The sequence below is a fragment of the Carcharodon carcharias genome, chromosome 8 (genome assembly GCF_017639515.1).
Source record: "Carcharodon carcharias isolate sCarCar2 chromosome 8, sCarCar2.pri, whole genome shotgun sequence".
Lineage (NCBI taxonomy): Eukaryota > Metazoa > Chordata > Chondrichthyes > Lamniformes > Lamnidae > Carcharodon > Carcharodon carcharias.
In genome coordinates, this window is record NC_054474.1 from 84,529,669 (window position 1) to 84,548,812 (window position 19,144).

At 43.1% G+C, this 19,144-nt stretch overlaps 1 protein-coding gene across 1 annotated transcript in view; it reads right to left on the bottom strand.

Moving 5' to 3' along the window:
* Window positions 1–644: 644 nt before the first annotated feature.
* Window positions 645–19,144, bottom strand: part of LOC121280736 (fibroblast growth factor receptor-like 1) — a 150,780-nt gene continuing 132,280 nt past the window's right edge. The window contains exons 4-7 of the mRNA XM_041192870.1: window positions 11,485–11,574; window positions 9,916–10,185; window positions 3,055–3,408; window positions 645–2,177 (exon numbers count right to left, since the gene is read on the bottom strand). Of these exons, the coding sequence (XP_041048804.1) occupies window positions 1,795–2,177; window positions 3,055–3,408; window positions 9,916–10,185; window positions 11,485–11,574 (1,097 nt within the window). The 3' untranslated portion in view covers window positions 645–1,794. The remainder of the gene's footprint in view (window positions 2,178–3,054; window positions 3,409–9,915; window positions 10,186–11,484; window positions 11,575–19,144) is intronic.

The following is a 19,144-nucleotide window of genomic DNA, read 5'->3' on the forward strand; positions in this document are numbered from 1 at the left end:
CAGGTGTGAGGGACCAAATGGCTTCCTTCTGTGCTATAAGATTCCAAATAGCAAGGAAAGCAAGGAATGACACTTTATGGAGAAAAAGCTGGAGGGGGAGCCGCTCTGGGACTGCTGTCTCATGTGTTCTGCTAGACCTGCAAAACCTGATCCCTTGGAGTACATATTGCAGGTGGTGATGGGAGAGGATTAATGTTATTTCCCCTCCGTTCTCCTCTCCTGCCATGCACAAGTCCTGCTGGAAGTGTGGATGAGCCACCACTAGATGACACTCACAAGCCAGTGCTGTTGCATTGTGTGTGAGGCATCCAGGAATGATTCTTTCCTCCTTGTGGCAAAGGTTCAAGTGCCAAGGTTCCACTCACCACCTCACAAAGCCATGGGCGAGATAGGGAACTTGGAAGCTGGAGGATGGCGAGGGCTCTAAGAACCAGTGCACACACCCCCCTATTGCTTGTTCACCACTTAGATTTGAAAAGTTCACCAAAGAGATTCTTCAAATCCATCTGCACTGTAGATGTCCGAGATAACCGAGCTAAAGGATCCCACACTGGAGTGTTTTACACTTGGCCTGTGCAGGAGCCAGCAATGTCACAATATAAATACAAGACTTCTTTTTTTATTAATAAAATTATTTGAATTCTCATAAATATTTTGATGAGAAAATATCATCCAATTACATCCTTTGTACATAGTGTTGTCTTTTTATCTCATACTGTTGAGTATATGTACAGTCACGCACTTCCATACCTCAGTGCAGAGGTGTCCAGATATTTGCCTGAAAATGATGGATTAGACTAAAGGGTTGAACAAACAAGCCTTAGTTTAGTTTTTCAGATTGGTGCTGATCCCAATTTATTTACCTGGGTCCTGGTTCTGGATCACTGAATTTCAGGAGCCAGGCCGTTCAGAAGAAAAACCATTAGCTGGCTTTTGTTTGTTGTGAATCTTCATTTCTTAATGAGACTGAAGTTTGTCAAAAAATCTGAAATGAGTAAAGTGTTGAGAAGAGCTAATTTTGCCAAACATTACAAATTTGGGCCACTGTTGTCCAGATTGTTAGGGTTGCTACTTCTGTGAAGTCTAAAACAGAACAGTGTGGCTGGGCCTGGGAGTGAAGAGCAAGTGGAACTGTAGCTTGAGTTGTTTTTTGCTTTTTCTCCTTGCTTTGCTGATGACAGTCTTTGAAAACCTCAGCAAGCTCACAGCAAAAGGACCCTGACCTCTTGAGGTGCGAATGTCTAGCTGAGCAATGGGCTATCTTAGAAAGTCAAAACTATACATCTGCCTTGTTTTACATTTTAGACATTTCTGGACACCTCATTCAATGAATAAAAACTGCTCTGTGCGGAACAAAAGTGGACAAGTAGCAATCCTGCCCATGAGTTTAGAGAGATTAGTAGCACAGAGAAACAGGATAAACAGACCAAACAAAGGCACCATTCAGAATCTCTTGGAGATAGTTCAGTCCAGGCGCCCCCAGCAACCACCTCTCCTACAGCATCCAGGTCCTACAGCAGAGGTATAGACCATGATTGCTTCAGTCCGCCCCTGTAGCCAAGTATGGTTTCTGTCAATGGTGAATGGCCAGAGGGATGCCACTTCAGGCAGAGGTACCAGAGGCTCAAAGAGACTTCTGAACACTGGGCTGCAGGCAGTGTGTTCACATTTTCTTTTTAAATACATGATGGGCAATGAGATTAGGAGTCAACGTGCCATTTAACACTTGGTGTTCTTTCTTTTGTGAGAGCCCTGGGATGGCATGGAACAGTGCCAGGATCAAGGCCTTCACAGCTAGCACTGATAGTGGAAGTGTTGATGCTGGTGGATCTTCCCCTCTGTGTGCGCATGGGTGTGGGTGTGGAAGTCCGTGTAGATCTTGGGGTACATTTTGGGGGTGACTGTGGGCACCATAGTGGGGGCTTGAACCAGCAGGTGAGGCTGGGCTGCCACTGTGAATTCTGGGTTTCCAATTGGCACGCAGTCTTTATCCAGGACCACACAGTCCCGCTGGTGTCGGTGCGGTGGTGGCACAGACCCGTGCCTCCTGGTCTGGCAAAACCAAAGCAGTATCATGCCAGAGATGAAGATGGCACCAGCTGGGATTCCAATGATTACTGGCCATGGTAAGCCACTGGCGGCACGCGAAGAGGTGGTTGTCTTCTCGATCTTGGGATCTGTGGCAAGCAACAGTCCAGGAATAACATGGAAGAGAAGAGGAAGAAAAGCAATTACCACAGTGTTTCCAAGCTAAAAGTCAGTATTTATTGGGATAATGCAAAGTTATTTGGTGGCAGTGGTTTGGCAGAGAGATGTATATTTCCAAACATTTGCACAAGTTTAGCAGGAATTTCTCACAATCATGACCAAATTCATGGCGTCAGGTTGAGAGTGCAGAATAACAACCAACTGCACTATTCGCAATGCTCCCAGACCAGATGCAGCATGGTTTGTATGTAGAGTACAGCTCCCACCGTGCTACCTCCTGGACAAAGTGTGTACACTTCCAGATCAGATGAAGTTCTTCTATCCTTCCCTCAGCAATGTACTTTTACTTTTGAAGCAACTGCTCACATTTCCATTTGTCACACCCACCATTTTCATTCTCTCAGACCGAGTTTACCAATTTAATACCAACTAATGCTGAAGTGGGGCAATTTTGAAGCTGTGGACTTGTGCCCAGTAAGTTCTGAGCTGGTGCCTGACCTAAGTCTGCCTAAACTGTCCTAGCATAGGGTTTGTATAGCCAGCAAAGAGAGAGAGCTTTCATCAGACTCATATCTGGGATAGCAGACAATGTTCTAAGCTCGTCTACTTCCTTTTTCATTTGTTGCTACATTGGTAAAGGGAAAAATCTTAAAGAAAAGCTACTTGAGGAAGACATTGGAAACTCTTATGCAAGAGTGAGAGGTGTTTAAAAGACCCTTACAAAGAGCTTTGGGATTTATTAATCATGATGGTTGCCATACTGTTCTATTTGGAGAAGTTCCAGAATCACACCTTCTCTAAATAGATTCCTCAGCCCAAGGCAAGAGCAGTTGATGGTTGACCCACCTGGAAGCACAGTGAGAAAGGCACTGCGAAAGCTGTAGCCCATTGTGTTGGCCCCCAGACAGATGTACATGCCGGAGTGGTCTTCTGTCGCCCGTGCTATCAGCAGCTTGTTCAGGTAAGAACCGTCTGGGCGGAACCAGACATCACCGGCTGGTAGGACCACAAACTTCTGCCCGCCAACCTCGATAGTAGAATTGTACTTGTTCTCAGTTCCGTACTCCACGCGTTTTAGCCACTGGACGACAGGCTTCACATCACTGCGCACCTTACATTGGAAGGACGTTGTGCCTCCATATTCTACTGTTGTGTTGACTGGATGAGTGCCAGTTAAAACAGGTTTGGACCTTGTCCTCTCTGCAAGAAAAAAAAATTGAATAAAGACTAAAAATGATTGGAATTAGAGAAACTTTGTGGAGTTTTTTTTTCCCATCAGTGACCCTGAGAATTTGCTTTTATGTCTCACCAAGGAGATTACATACTTTGAGGGTACAATGCGGAGGTGGCGAAGTGGTAAGTGTGTAGTCATTTTGCTTCACCCTTATGAGATGGAGGACCATGAGATGGAAGACACCTGATGGATCAACTGGTTTTTTTGGAACATAGGAGCAAGAGGATGCCATTCAGCCATCGAGCCTGCTCCATCATTCACTACGATCATGGCTGAACATCTACTTCAATGCCTTTCCCCCCACACTATCCCCATATCGCTTTAAGTCATTGGTATTTATATAAATCTGTCAATCTCTGCTTTAAACATACTCAATAACTGAGCTTCCACAGTCCTCTGGGGTAGCAAATTCCAAAGGTTCACAACCCTCTGAACAAAAAGAATTATCCTCATCTCAACTCTCAGTGGCTTTCTCCTTATTTTGAAATTGTGTTCCTTGGTTCTAGTCTCCCCAGCTAGGGGAAACGTCTTACCTGCATCTATCCTGCTGACCCCTTTAAGTATTTTGCAGGTTTCAATGAGATCATCTCTCATTCTTCGAAACACTAGAGAATATAGCCCCAGTTTCTCCAATCTCTCTTCATAAGACAGTCCTGCCATTCTGGGAATAAGTCTGGTGAACCTTCGTTGCACTCCCTCTATGGCAATAATGTCCTTTCTGAGGTAAGGGGACCAAAACTGCACACAGCACTCCAGGTGCAGTCTAACCAAGCTTCTATACAATTGAAGCAATACTTCACTATTCCTGTACTCAAATCTTCTTATCATAAAGGCTAACATACCATTAGCCCTCCTAACTGCTTGCTGCACCTGCATGTTAGCTTTTAGTGACTTATTGATGAGGACACCCTGGCCTCTGGTACATCTATACTTTCTTATCTTTTACCATTTAAGAATGCACATCTGTTCCTCCTGCCAAAGTGGATAACCTCACATTTTTCCACATTATATTTCATTTGTCATATTCTTGCCCACTTACTAAGTCTGCCCAAATCTCCTTGAAGTCGCTTTGCATCTTCCTCACAACACACATTCTCCCCTAGCTTTGTGTCATCCGTGAATTTGGAAATATTACATTTGGTCCCCACATCCAAAATCATTGATATATATTGTGAACAGCTGGGGCTCCTTGATCCTTCTGATCCTTGCAACTCCCACTAGTCACAGCCTGCTCACAGGAGAATGACCCATTTATTCCTACTGTTTTCTGCCTGTTAACCAATCCTTAATCCATGCCAGTATATTGCCTCCTATCCCATGTGCTTTAATTTTGCTAACCAACCTCCTGTGGGGGACTTTATCAAAAGCCTTCTGAAAATACAAGTATACCACGTCCCCTTTATCAATTCTGTTAGTAACATCCTCAAAAAACTCCAACAAGTTTGTCAAACATGATTTCCCATTTATAAATTCAAATTGACTGTGCCCAATCAGATCATTATTATCTAAGCGTCCACTTATCATATCCTTCATAACAGATTCCAGCATTTTCCCTACTACTGGTGTAAGGCTAACAGGTCTGTAGTTCTTGTTTTCTCTCTCCCTCCCTTCTTCAATCGTGGAGTGACATTTGCTAACTTCCAATCTATTCCAGAATCTATAGTATTTTGGAAGATGATCACCGATGAATCCACTTTCTCCATAGCTACCTTTTTCAGCACTCTGGGATACAGAATATCTGGTACCAGGGACTTACCAGCCTTCAGTCCCATTAATTTCTCCAACACAACCTTCTTATTAATACTAATTTCCTTCAATTCCTCAATCTCCCTAGTCCCTTGCATCTCTAATTCTGGGGGATTTCTTGTAGCTTCCTGTTGGGACTTGTGAATGCCGGCTACATGCTTGTTGAGGGCCAAATTGGTGATGGAGTGATCAGCAGACACTTCTTAGGTGGAAACAATATGTTTATTGACAAGGTTACTCAGCAGCTACTCATGTGTGCTTTCACATCAAACCCTGTCTCCATACTATTGACTACTAGTACAGACCGCTGACTACAGAGGTAGCCCCGCTACTCCTCTATTGGTTACACAAGATCATGTGATCTTCCTTTATAACATCCTTCTTAAAGGTATACTACACATTAGATAAAACCATAATTGCCACACTTCCTCAGTGAAGACCGACACAAAGTAATCATTTAGCTTCTCTGTCATTTCTCTATTCCCCATTATAAATTCTCCTGACTCCTGACTTTGTCTTAGCCAAATGTTTCCTTTTTATATACCAACAGAAGCTTTTATAGTCCATTTTAATGGTTTTTGCTAGTTTATGTTCAAATTCTTTTCTCCCTTTCTTTATCAGTTTCTTTGTCCTCCTTTGCTATATTCTAAAATACTCCCAATCATCAGCAACTTTATAGGCTTTTTACTTTAATCTTATAGAATCCTTAACTTTCTTTGTTAGCCATGGTTGACTGACTTTTCTTTTTGGGTTTTTGTACCTTGAAGGAATGTATAGTTGCTATAAACTATGTAATAATTCTTTAAAGACATTGCCTGTGTACTCTCATACCTTTTAATGTATTTTCCCAATCCACTTCAGCCAATTTGTCCCCCATACCTTCATAATTTGCTTTGTTTAAATTTAACACTTGGGCTTCAGATTGAACTATCTCATTTTCAAACAGAATGTAAAATTCTATCATATTACGATCACTCATCCTGAAAGGTTCTTTTACAACAAGATTATTAATTAGCCCTTTCTTGTTATATAATACTAGATCTAAAATAGCCTGTTCTCTAGTCCATGCTTCAACATATTGCCCTCAAAAACCATCCCTAAAATCTCCAGAAACTCGTCCTCCACATCATTAGTACTCATTAGGTTTACCCAGTCTATATGTAGATTGAAGTCACCCATGACTACTGTATTACCTATGCTACATGCTTCTCTAATCTCCTAAGTAATATCATGCCCCACACTACCACTACTGTTTGGTGGCCTATAAGCAACTCCTACCAATGTTTGCTGCCCCTTGCTGTTTCTTAGCTCCACTCAAACAGATTCCATATTTTGTTCTTCTGATTGAGATCCTCCCTTCCTCATGTACTGATCCCATCCCTTATTATCAGCGCAACACCACCTCCTTTTCTTTTTTGCCTGTCCTTCCTAAATGTCGAACATCCTTGAATATTCAGTTCCCAGTCTTGGTCACCCTGTAGCCATGTTTCCATAATGGCAATTAGATCATATACATTTACCTCTATTTGTGCCTTTAAATCATCTACCTTGTTGTGAATGCTGCTTGCATTCAGGTAGAGTGCCCTTAATTTTTATTTTTAACATTATTCCGCATTCTAAGTCTAGTTAATGCTCACTTTTTTCTCACCTGCCTTGTATTTTCACTTGCTGCTTTTCTACTTCCTATTACCAGCTTTACTTCCTTCCAATTTGAGCTACACCTTAAGTTCCCATCCCCCTGACAAGCTAGTTTAAAACCCTCCCCAACAGCACTAGCAAATCTCCCTGCGAGGATGTTAGTCCCAGTCCTGTTAAAGTGTAACCTGTCCATCTTGTACAGGTCCCACCTGCCCCAGAACCTGTCTCAATGCCCTAGAAATCTAATGCCTTCTCTCATGCAATTCTCCAGCCATATGTTCAATCATTTAATCCTCCTATTCTAATGCTCACTAGCATGTGGCACTGGGAGTAATCTTGAGATTAGTGCTGTTGAGGGCTTGCTTTTTAATTTCCTTCCTAACTCCCTAAAATCTGCTTTCAGGACTTCAGCCCTCTTCCTACCTGTCATTGGCACCAATGTGGACCACGATCTCTGGTTGTTCACCCTCCCCCAGAAGGATGACCTGCAGCCGCTCTGTGACATCCTTGACCCTGGCACCAGGGAGGCAACACCATCCTGAAGTTACATTTACTGCCACAGAAAGACCTGCCTGGTCTCCTGACTTTTGAACCCCTTTTCACTATTGCTCTATTGTTCTTCTACTCTTTTTCCTCCCCGCCTGTGCAGCTGAGCCAGCCGTGGGGCCACAGACTTGGCTCTGGCTGCATTCCCCTGAGGAACCATCGCCCTCACCAGTATTCAAAATGGAAAATTGATTGACAAACAAGATAGATTTAGAGGACCCCTGCATTACCTGCCTGGTTCTCTTAGACAGCCTGGTGGTCACCCATTCCCACTCTGCCTGCACACCCCTAACCTGCAGCGTGACCACCTCTCTTAACGTGCTATCCACGTAGTTCTCAGCCCCGTGGATGCACAACAGTGAGTCCAGCCACTGCCCAAGTTCTAAAACCCAGAGCTCAAGCTTCTGCAGCTGGCTGACACTTGCTGCAGATGTGTTAGTCCAGAACACATGGTGCATCCATGACTTCCCACATACTGCAGGATGTACATTCTGCTCGGCCAAGCTGACCTGCCATACTGTAACTTCAAAAACTATTTATTACAATTAAAATAAGTAGAATAACTTACCAGTTGCTCACCAATCAGCTTCTTCCCCTGCACCAAAGTAAGAGCCAGCTACTGGAGGCTGAAAAAAGGTAGAAAAAGAAAAGAGCACCTCCCTCGCCAAACTCCCAGCTTGACACTCTGTGCATTCAAAGCAGCACTCAGGGCAGACCAGACAGCACTGAGGAAGGCTTGTTTTTATACTTTCTGAGAAACAACTGATTTAAGCTTCTGAAAACCAGTTTAAGCTAGCTAAATAACTAGCTGCAGCTACCCTCAGAGAGCTTGTGTACCCCTGTTGTAAGGTTGGAATAAAACTTAACTTCTCTTAACTTAAGGAGTAATTTTAGTGAATTATTAAACTAAAGAGAAAATATTGAAAAAAAAGCTAGACTTTAGACAGCATTTAATAATTAAACTTCCGCACTCATCAGACTCACCAGCTCTCACTGAAGACCCTGTCTCGTACTAGAGTTGATAATATTAACATGCTGGTGTTTAATCCTTCTTTCTGTAAACTACAGCGTTACAATAAGGAGGCTAACATTAAAGCACTCGAGGGAGGAATTTGAGATAAGATAGTTATACAATAACATTACTGACAGCTTTAATTTTTTTAGTTTTATTATTATTTTTCCCACCTCTCTGCCCTACTTCAAATTCCCCTGTTCTGCAAACAATTCTCTGGCTGAAATGGAAGCTCCCCCTCCGTCAATGCTAACTCTACTGTCTCTTGAATGTCCATGACGGCTGCCTCCTGATGATAGTCTATCTGACCTCTAGCAAAGGATTATACGGCTGCACGGTTGGCGGATTGGAATGCTAAGTGCCCAGTATTGAAGCTCCAACTATCGTGAGTGTGGGGCTGGCTTCATAGACCTTTTAAGTTTTGTTAATCATGTCAATATTTTGCATGACCCTCATTGAATACTCTGACTCCCCACACTCCCAACATATTAACATTTAATATCTATGTTCTGATCTATAAATCTCTCCCCGGCTCCCTCCACTCTAACTCTGCAACCTTCTCCAACCCCATATCGCCTCCCAAACACTCAGTTCTTCTTCTTTCAATCTTCTGTGAATGCCCCCCTTCCCTTCACCTAACCAACACTGATAGGGCCTTCAGCCATCTCAGTCCTAGGACTCCCTCTCTAAACTGCTCTGGTTCTGCATTCTCACCTCTGAGTCAGAAGGTTGTGGGTTCAAGCCCCACTCCATAAGACTTTGAGTACACAATCTAGGCTGACATACTAATGCAGTACTGAGACAGCACTGGACTGTCAGAGGTGCCACCATTTAGATCTTTCATTCTTTGGCAGGATGCAGGACCAGCATTTATTGCCCATCCCTAATTGCTCTTGAACTGAATAGATTGCTAGGCCATGCAGAGGACAGCTAAGAGTCAACCAAATTATTGCCAACCAGGTAAGGATGGCAGCTTTCCTTCCTTAAAGGGGATTAGGGAGGTTTTTGCAACAATCAACAACAATTTCATGGTCACCATTACTGAGACAAGCTTTCAATTTTAGATTTTTATTATTAATTCATTCAATTTAAATTCCACCAGCTGTGGGATTTGAACCCATGACCCCAGAACATTAGCCTGGGTCTCTGGATTACTAGTTCAGTGACATTACCACAAAGCCACCATCTCCTCCATAAAAATGAATCCAGGCAGTGCCTGCCCTCTTAGGTGAAGATAGAAGATTCTATGGCATTATTATAAAGAAGACCAGGGAGTTCTTTTTGTCCTTGCCAATATTTATCCCTCAATGAATATCACTGAATCAGATTACCTGGTCATTATAGCCTTGCTGTTTGTGGGAGTTTGTGTGAAAATTGGTTGCCTCATTTCCTTCATTACAACAATGACTACACTTCAAAAATACTTCATTGGCTGTAAAATGCTTTGAGATATCCTAAGATTGTGAAAAGCTCTATTTAAATGCAAATCCTTCCTTTTTTGATGCTAGCTCTTGTGACAACAGCAACTTACCAACAACATCAAGTTTATAGGTGGCGTTGATCTCCCCCGCCGTGTTGAAGACGCGACATGTGTACTTCCCACTGCTCTCAGGCTTTAGATTCCTCAGGCTAAGTGTCCACCTGTTCCTCTTGTTCTCAGAGAGCCGCTGGTCATCCTTCCACCACACAATGTCTGGGCGAGGGTTCCCACTTGCGGTGCACTTCAACCGGACTGAGCTGCCAACAGGCCGTGCTATCACTCGCTGACGCATTTTGCTGGGCTGCGTAAACCTTGGTTTAACTGTGTGGGTGTTGGGGGGGGTTAGCAGAAAAAGGAGCCATCAACACACTGATGCTTGTCAAGGTCATCATTTAGCACAGATTAAAACTGGGAGCTTGGGAACCCACTCCCTTTTCACCCCACCCCCATGCCAGGAACTGGTACCATCAGCAGCAGTAAGCTGCCTGGTCAAGTTTAAATAAGAAAAAAAATTAAAAAGAGTGTCGGTGCTGAAAATACAATAAAAACAAAACACACAAAGAAGCTAGAAGTACTCTGCAGATCGTTCCAGTGAGTGTGGCAAAGTTATCAGAGTAGCTAAAACTCCCTCTGGAGTATACGGGGCATTTCTGTGACAGGACCAGCATCTCTGAGTCATTGCTAGCTGCAAGCTCTGGTTTTGAATGTGTGTTTAGCTAATTGGTGTCTCTGCTCTCCTCTATGCCTCCTAGCAACTGGTAATGCACACCAGTGGGCATATCCTGATATGATGTCTTGTCTGACAAGCTAAACTAATTAAGGTTAGTACCAACTTCGTCTAGAATAGATAGGGAATTTCAGCACTCCAAGTGCATGGAGTCTGGAACTATGGAAGAGGCAAATGATCCTAGCAAGAGGATAGTGGCTCTGAAGGCAGACATCAGCAAGATGTGTGACACATCCAGGGCACTCTCCTGATGAAGTGGACTTGTCACTTTGGAATTGGAACCTTACCAAGTATCATCCCGTTGTTAGTAATCAAATCTATGCGTAAAAATGTTGTTGCTTACAGTAGAAGCGAATGGCACAAAATTGCCTTCAACCTTTGGCAAAAGGAAGGATTGTGAAGAAGAGAAGCAAACTCCCTCCCTATTTTGTCTTATCATGCATTCTCAGGTCAGGAATCGCTGGATTACGAGGCAGAGTAAACCTTCCTGGATTATACTCTGTCAAATACTTTCCAGTCAAAAATACCATGCAGAACAGACAAAATTAAGCTCCCCCTGCCCCTACCACTTTGCCCTAACAATGCGCTTTAAACTTAACTTCAAAAGATGCATCTATTGTACCTTTGTGACAGTTTACTTTCCAACAGCAGGGTATTTTCTTCTCTTCCTGTGTGAGAAGAGGCATTTTCCTGGCAATTTTATTCTGAGTTCGAAACAATTTGCTCCTGTGGACTTTGACCCAACAGGTACGACATGGAACAGCAGTGAGGCCATCCTAAGTCTACTTTGGCTTCAGACATTTCAAGCTGGCAAACTTTCAACCTGTCAACCTGCACCATGTTAGAAGCCAGGTCTTGCTACATCATGCATCACGCTTTCAGTGGCCACCTACCTAGCTGCTTTCCTGTGGGTTCCTCACTTGCAAACTCAGATTGGGGTCCTTCAGGAAGGGGCTGGCCGCTGCTTACAGAACTGCTGTCATCTGTTAAAAAAAACACACCACATACTTTAACTGAATGGACAGCATCTTTCCACTGAGGAACTTTCCCTGGAAGGAACCCTGTGTATTGTTTTACTCAATGATTTAAGCTGATAGTCAACGTTTAATTCAAACAGCCATTACCAACCCAGATCCAGTCTCTTTGCCCATTCTTTTGTCCAATCCTCACCCTCCAAACATTAAAGGGGGTAATGAAGACCACCAGAGAACTGACAATCTTGGTTCCTATGATGTACTTAATGTGGCCTAACTCCAGATGGGCCAATGAGTTTAAGATATCCAAGGCCAATGTATTGTGATACAGCTTCCTCCACTGTGCCACAAACTCAATATTAAATTATAAAAAAGAATCTAAAATACAAAAGATGTGAGTCCTGTGCCAGTGGAACTGTATTACTGGCAAATGCAGCAATTTAATTTGGAATTTGCAAAACTTGTTGCCCCAAGATTTCTTGTAACTCACCCAAAGAAGATTTATTTTCACTTTTTTTAAAAAGAACATTTTGTCTCCAATTCTTAGCTATTCTTGAAACTGAAGTCAGTTTTTCTGCTGATTTTAATTTGATGAATATTATTCTTGGATTTTTCCCATTTCAAGAAAACAATTTTGAAATATGAGGTCTGATTAAGAAGAAGTAAGCTATTTTTAGACACGGCGTTATCTTTTGTTAACTCTAGCACTGTTTTCCTCTGGTTTTATCAAAGTTTTCTGCCCCTCTCCAAAACAATCTACTCTATAGATATCATCTGATGATAAGTTGACAGGTAAACTTTAGCCCTCCGGTAGCTCAAGAAAATGTTCTTCAAAACCTGTGCTATTTATAATACTGCAAAGGTACAAAATCACTTGCTTAATAAAGTCAAGTTGGCTATTTAGTCCCTCGAGCTTATTCCAACATTCAGTGAGATCATAGCTGATCTATACCCTAACAGCAGTGGCTCACTATCCCTTAATAACTTTGGCTAGCAAAAATCTATCAATATCAGATTTTAAATTATGAATTGAACCAGCATCCATTTCTTTTTGTGGGGAAGAGTTCCATACTTCTAGCACTTTTTGAGTGAAGAAGCTTTTCCTAACTTCTCCTTAACCTGAATTGTCTGGCTCTGATTTTACGATTATGTCCCCTTGTGCTAGACTCTCCTGCAAGCAGGATAAGTTTTCCTTTATCCGCCCTATCAATTCTTTTCAAAATCGTATAACCTCATTCAAATCACTCCTTAACCTTCTATATTTCAGGGAAAACAACCCTAGTTATGCAATTCTCCTCAGAATTTAACCCCTGGAGCCTTGTGACATTCTGGTGAATCTGCGCTGCACTCCCTTCAATGCCAATATACCCTTTCTAAGGTGCAGTGTCCAGAATTTTATACAGTACTCCAGATATACCTTAACCACACCTTCGTATATCTGGACAAAAACTTCCTTCACTTTATTCAAGCCCTCTAGTTCTTCTTCAGTTCTCTACCCGAAGGCAGGTCTGACCCACAGTGCCATGACCTCCACCAACAGGACAAGGAAGCAGGTCCCAAATCCACCCCAGCCAGAACAGGGATTGTATGTTGTAGCCCGGAGCTCTGTATAGTGATGGTAGAGGCTCCAATTTCCTTCCATCACAGGGCTGACCAGGAATCTCTCCCACTCTTACTGCCTGCCATTGTTGTGTGTTGGTAGGATTTACAAGTTTGGTACTCAACCTGTTTGGCCATACTATGATCACACTTACCATGACTATCAAGTCCTGGAGTGGGACTTCAACCCAGAGCCTTTTGCTCAGGGGTAGCGTTGATGCCAACTGTGCCACAAGACCTGCCCCTCTAGTTATAAAGGCTAATATTCCATAAGCTTTTCTGATTATTTTTTTCTACCAGGCTACTACATTTTATTGATCTGAGTACATGGAGGCCTAAATCTCTTTGGATTTCCACTGTTCTTAACTCTTCGCCCTTGAAAAATGTCGTTGACTCTTAAATGCCCTCTGAAATGGCCTAGCAAGCCACTCAGTTGTATCAAACCGCTAAAGATAAGTCAATAAGGAATGAAGCTGGATGGACCACCCGGCATCGACCTATGCACAGGAAACGATGACAGCAAACTCAGCCCTGTCAAACCTGCAAAGTCCTCCTTACGAGCATCTGGGAGCTAGTGCCAAAATTGGGAGAGTTGTCTCATGAACTAGCAACAGCCTGACATAGTCATCCCCACGGAATCATATCTTACAGACAATGCCCCAGACACCACCATCACCAACCCTGTGTCTGTCCTGTCCCACCGGCAGGACAGACTCAGCAGAGGTGGGGGCACAGTGGTATACAATCAGGAGGGATTTGCTCTGGGAGTCCTGAATGTTGACTCCTGATCACTTGAAGTCTCATGGCACCAGGTCAAAAATGAACAAGGAAACCTCCTGATGATTACTGCGTACCGTCCCCTCCAGCTGATGAATCAGTGCTCCTTCATGTTGAATGCCACTTGGAGGAAACACTTAGGGTGCAAGGACGCAGAACGTACTCTGAGTGGGGTCTTCGATGTCCATCACCAAGAGTGGCTCTGGAGCACCACTACAGAACGAACCAGCCAAATCCTAAAGGACACAGCTGCCAGACCTGGTCTGCAGCAGGTGGTGAGGGTACCAACAAGAGGGAAAAACATACTTGACTTCATTCTCACCAACTTCCCTGCCGCAGATGCATCTGTTCATGACAGTATCAGTAGGAGTGATCACTGCACAGTTCTTGTGGGGACGAAATTCCGTCTTCGCATGGAGAGTACCCTCCATTGTGCTGTGTGGCACGACCTCTGTGCTAAATGGGATTGATATAAAACAAGTCTAGCAACTCAAGACTGGGCAACAATGAGGTGCTGTGTGCATCAGCAGCAGCAGAATTGTCCTGAACCACAATCCATGACCTCATGGCCTGGCATGTCCCCCACTCTACCATTACCACCAAACCAGTGGTTCAATGAAAAGTGCATCTGCGGCAGGGAAGTTGGTGAGAATGAAGTCAAGTATGTTTTTCCCTCTTGTTGGTACCCTCACCACCTGCTGCAGACCAGGTCTGGCAGCTGTGTCCTTTAGGATTTGGCTGGCTCGGTCTGTAGTGGTGCTACAGAGCCACTCTTGGTGATGGACATTGAAGTCCCTCACCCAGAGTACATTCTGCGTCCTTGCCACCCTCAGTGTTTCCTCCAAGTGGCATTCAACATGAAGGAGCACTGATTCATTAGCTGCATGCTCCAGGCATACCTAAAAATGAGGTGTGAACGTGGCGAAGCTATAACACAGGACTACTTGCATGCCAAACAGCATAAGCAGCAAGTGATGGACAGAGCTAATTGATTCCACAACTAACAGATTGGATCTAAGCTCTGCAGCTCTGCCACATCTGGTCATGAATGGTGGTGGACAATTAAACAACTCACTGGAGGAGGAGGCTCTGCAAATATCCCCATTCTCTATGATGGGGAGCCCATCATATCAGTGCAAAAGATAAAGCTAACACTTGCAACAACCTTCACCCATAAGTGCGGAGTGAATGATCGGCCTCCTCAGAGGTGCCCAGCATCTCAGATGCCAGTCTTCGGCCAAATCAATTCACTCCACATGATACCAAGAAATGGCTGAAGGCACTGGCTACTGCAGACGCAATGGGCCCTGACAATATTTCGACAATAATACTGAAGACTTGTGTTCCAGAACTTGCCGCGCCCCTAGCCAAGCTGTTCCAGTACAGCTACAACACTGGCATCTACCTGGCAATGTGGAAAATTGCCCAGCTATGTCCTGTACACAAAAAGCAGGGCAAATCCAATCCGGCCAATTAGTGCCCCATCAGTCTATTCTTGATCATCAGTAAGGTGATGGAAGGGGTCATCAACAGTGCTATCAAGCGGCACTTGCTTAGCAATAACCTGCTCGCTGATGCTCAGTTTGGGTTCTGCCAGGGTCACTCAGCTCTTGACCTCATTACAGCCTTGGTTCAAATATGGACAAAAGAGCTGAACTTCAGAGGTAAGGTGAGAGTGACTGCCCTTGACATCAAGGCAGAATTTGACTGAGTGTAGCATCAGGGAGCCCTAGCAAAACTGGAGTTGATGGGAATAAGGGGAAAAACTCTCTGCTGGCTGGAGTCATAACTTTCACAAAGGAAGATGGTCATGGTTGTTGGAGGTCAATTATCTCAGTTCCTGGACTTCACTGCAGGAGTTCCTCAGGGCCCAACCATCTTCAGCTGCTTCATCAATTACCTTCCTTCTATCATCAGGTCAGAAGTGGGGATGGTCGCTGATGATTGCACAATGTTCAGCACTGCTCACGACTCCTCAGACACTGAAGCAGTCCATGTCCAAATGCAGCAAGACCTGGACAATATCCAGGCTTGGGCTGACATGTGTCAAATAACATTCATGCCACACGAGTGTCAGGCAATGACCATCTCCAACAAGAGAGAATCTAACCATCACTCCTTGATATTTAATGGCATCATCATCACTGCATGCTCCACTATTAACATCCTGAGGGTTACCATTGACCAGAAACTGAACTGGACTAGCCATATGAATACTGTGACTAGAAGAGCAGGTAAGAGGCTAGGAATCCTGTGGCGAGTAACTCACCTCCTGACTCCCCAAAGCCTGTCCACCATCTACAAAGCACAAGTCAGGAGTGTGATGGCATACTCTCCACTTGCCTTGATGAATGCAGCTCCAACAACGCTCAAGAAGCTTGACACCATCCAGGACAAAGCAGCCCACTTGATTGGCACCCCATCCACAAACATTCACTCCCTCCACCACCGGCCCACAGTAGCAGCAGTGTGTACCATCTACAAGCTGCACTGCAGAAACTCATCAAGGTTTCTTAGACAGCACCTTCCAAACCCATGACCACCTTCATCCAGACGGACAAGGACAGCAGATTAATGGAAACACCACCATCTGGAAGTTCCCCTCCAAGACACTCACCATCCTGACTTGGAAATATATCGCTGTTCCTTCACTGTCGCTGGGTCAAAATCCTGAAACTCCCTCCCTAACAGCACTGTGGGTGTAGCTACTCCACATGGACTGCAGCAATTCAAGAAGGCAGCTCACCACCACCTTCTCAAGGGCAACTTGGGGTGGGCAATAAGTGCTGGCCCAGCCAGCAAAGCCCACATCCTATGAATGAATTAAAAAAAAATTGTCTGCTGCAGTTTTTGCCCAAGCATTGTTGTTTCTGTCAACAGTACTTACTATTCCACCAATCTTTATATCATTGGCAAACTTGAATACATGGCTTTCTGTTGTATAAGCTAAGTCATTAATAAATATAGTGAATCATTGAGAGGTTTGACAGAGATATTTGCTGGTTGTCACTTGTCACTTCCTTCCAATTCGAGTACGTACCCTTATCCCTACTCTCTGATGTCTAATGCCTAACCAATTGCCTAACCAGATCAATCATTAGCCTTCAATTTCATGAGTTTTAACTTTAGTTAACCGTCTCTTTTGTGGAACATTATCAAGCGCTTCTGGGAGTCCATATACATTCACAAACTACATTTCTGACTACAACTTTGGTTATTTCCTCAAAAACAACTATTTAGTTCGCTGCCCTTCATAAAGCAATGTTGACTGTTTCGAATTAGTTCAAATCCCTCTTTAGTGCTCAGTCATATAACTTCTCCACAATAGCTGTTAATCTAACAGGTCTATAATTTCCTGGTTTCTGTATCACATTTTTGAAATAATGGAGTTACATTTGCAATTTTCAATCTGAAGGGGCAATTCCTGAATTTGAGAGAGTTTTGGGAGATTACGGTTAAAGCATCTGCAATTTCCTCAGCTACTTCCTTTAATACCATGGAGTGGAAACCTTCAGGTCCTTAGTCTTTAGTGCTGGTATTTTTTTCTAATATTTTCTTGCTTATGATAACCTTAGTAGAGTTCTAGTCCTTGATTTATTATTAGTTTCCCTTGAACGTCATGTCAATTATCCTCTACCGCTATAGTGAAGACCAACGCAAAGTAATTATTCAACAGGTTTGCCATTGGCTTATTTTCATTTGCAATACTAACTGCATCTGTAATTAAAGGGTTCACATTTCCCATAAAAACATTGTATAAATGTAAAAACATTTTGTGTTAATCTTAATGTCTTTTCAAGTTTCTTCTCACAATCCTTTTTGCAACTCTTACTATCTTTTTTTGTCTTCCTTTTCTGTTCTTTATATCCCTCCCAGTCCCCTAGATCTTGACTGTTCTTTGCACTTTTGAATGCTTTCTCCTTTAGTTTTATCTTATCTTTCACCTCTTTTGTTGACCTCGGCTGTTTCATTTGGTAAATAGAGTTTTTTCCTCTTAGAACTATATACTGGTCCCGTATTAAGCTAAATTCCTTTTCTGAACTCTGTTCATCTGTAGTTGTATCTGATAACAAGTTTAAGCGGTTTACTTTCATCAGTTTCTGTCCCATCCTGTTAAAGTTAACTGTATCAAAATTAGAATCTTAGTAACCATGTTATGTTTCTCTTTTTCAAACCTTACTTTGAATTCAATTATATTATGATCACTGCCAGATATTTAAATGTTCCCTTACTGTTAGATTATTAACTAAGTCTAGCTCATTCCTGAATCTAGTATGGTGTTTTCTCCTGTTGGCTGCAGAACCTATGCTGCAAAAAGCTATCTTAAAAGCACTCAAGAAATTCACTATCTTTGGGACTTGAGCCGTTCTGCTCTTCCTGATTGAAATGAAAGTTTCCCATCTAAGAAATCTCTGCTTTTTCCTACAAGCCCCTGGATGCAACACAATCTGCCACTTCAATACTGCTATATCAGGAAACTTATAGGCTTCCTTCCATGATAGTTTCCTTCAATGCAGGTTGCTCCAATGATGGAACCTCCTCTTGGAATGTCCAGCGAAGGGTTCATCCCACAAAGCATTGTTCCATGAGGGGTCCTCCTATATTTCTGGGACTGTGAATTATTAGTTGAACATTTCCAAGGTAAGTTGTTCCCAACCTAAATTCTGTTTCAGCTCACATCTTCACTGCCCATAGACAAGCTGCTCCCATGGCCGAACCAGTGGGTCCCATTGACCTGATTGTTTGGAGCAGGAATTACTGCCTTGCTTGTTTCAGCTGATTAGCTGCCCCATTAGCTTAGTGACAAGTCTACATCATGGTAGCTGTTGTAGTGAATTTTTACAATCCATTTTATAAGTGTTTAATCTTTATTGCTCATTAATGCCATAAACGTTTGTGTATGACACTAAGTGAAGACAGGATTGCATTGAGTTTGACGCCCTCCCAGTCAAATTGGTAGCATTCACAGACTAGTTCACATCTGTACATATTTTGAATAATAACATAATATAACTGCTATAGCTGTCTAGTATGTATTAGTATGCGAAAGAATGCTCATAATATCACAATATCAGTGACTCTGCTGCAAAGAATTAATTCCACACATATGTGGGTCCACTAGAATGTGGTGGATGCTTTCAAATATCTTTACTTTCCTTCTCCTTCAGCCCTTAAATGGTTAATGGCCTTGTTCCATTTGACA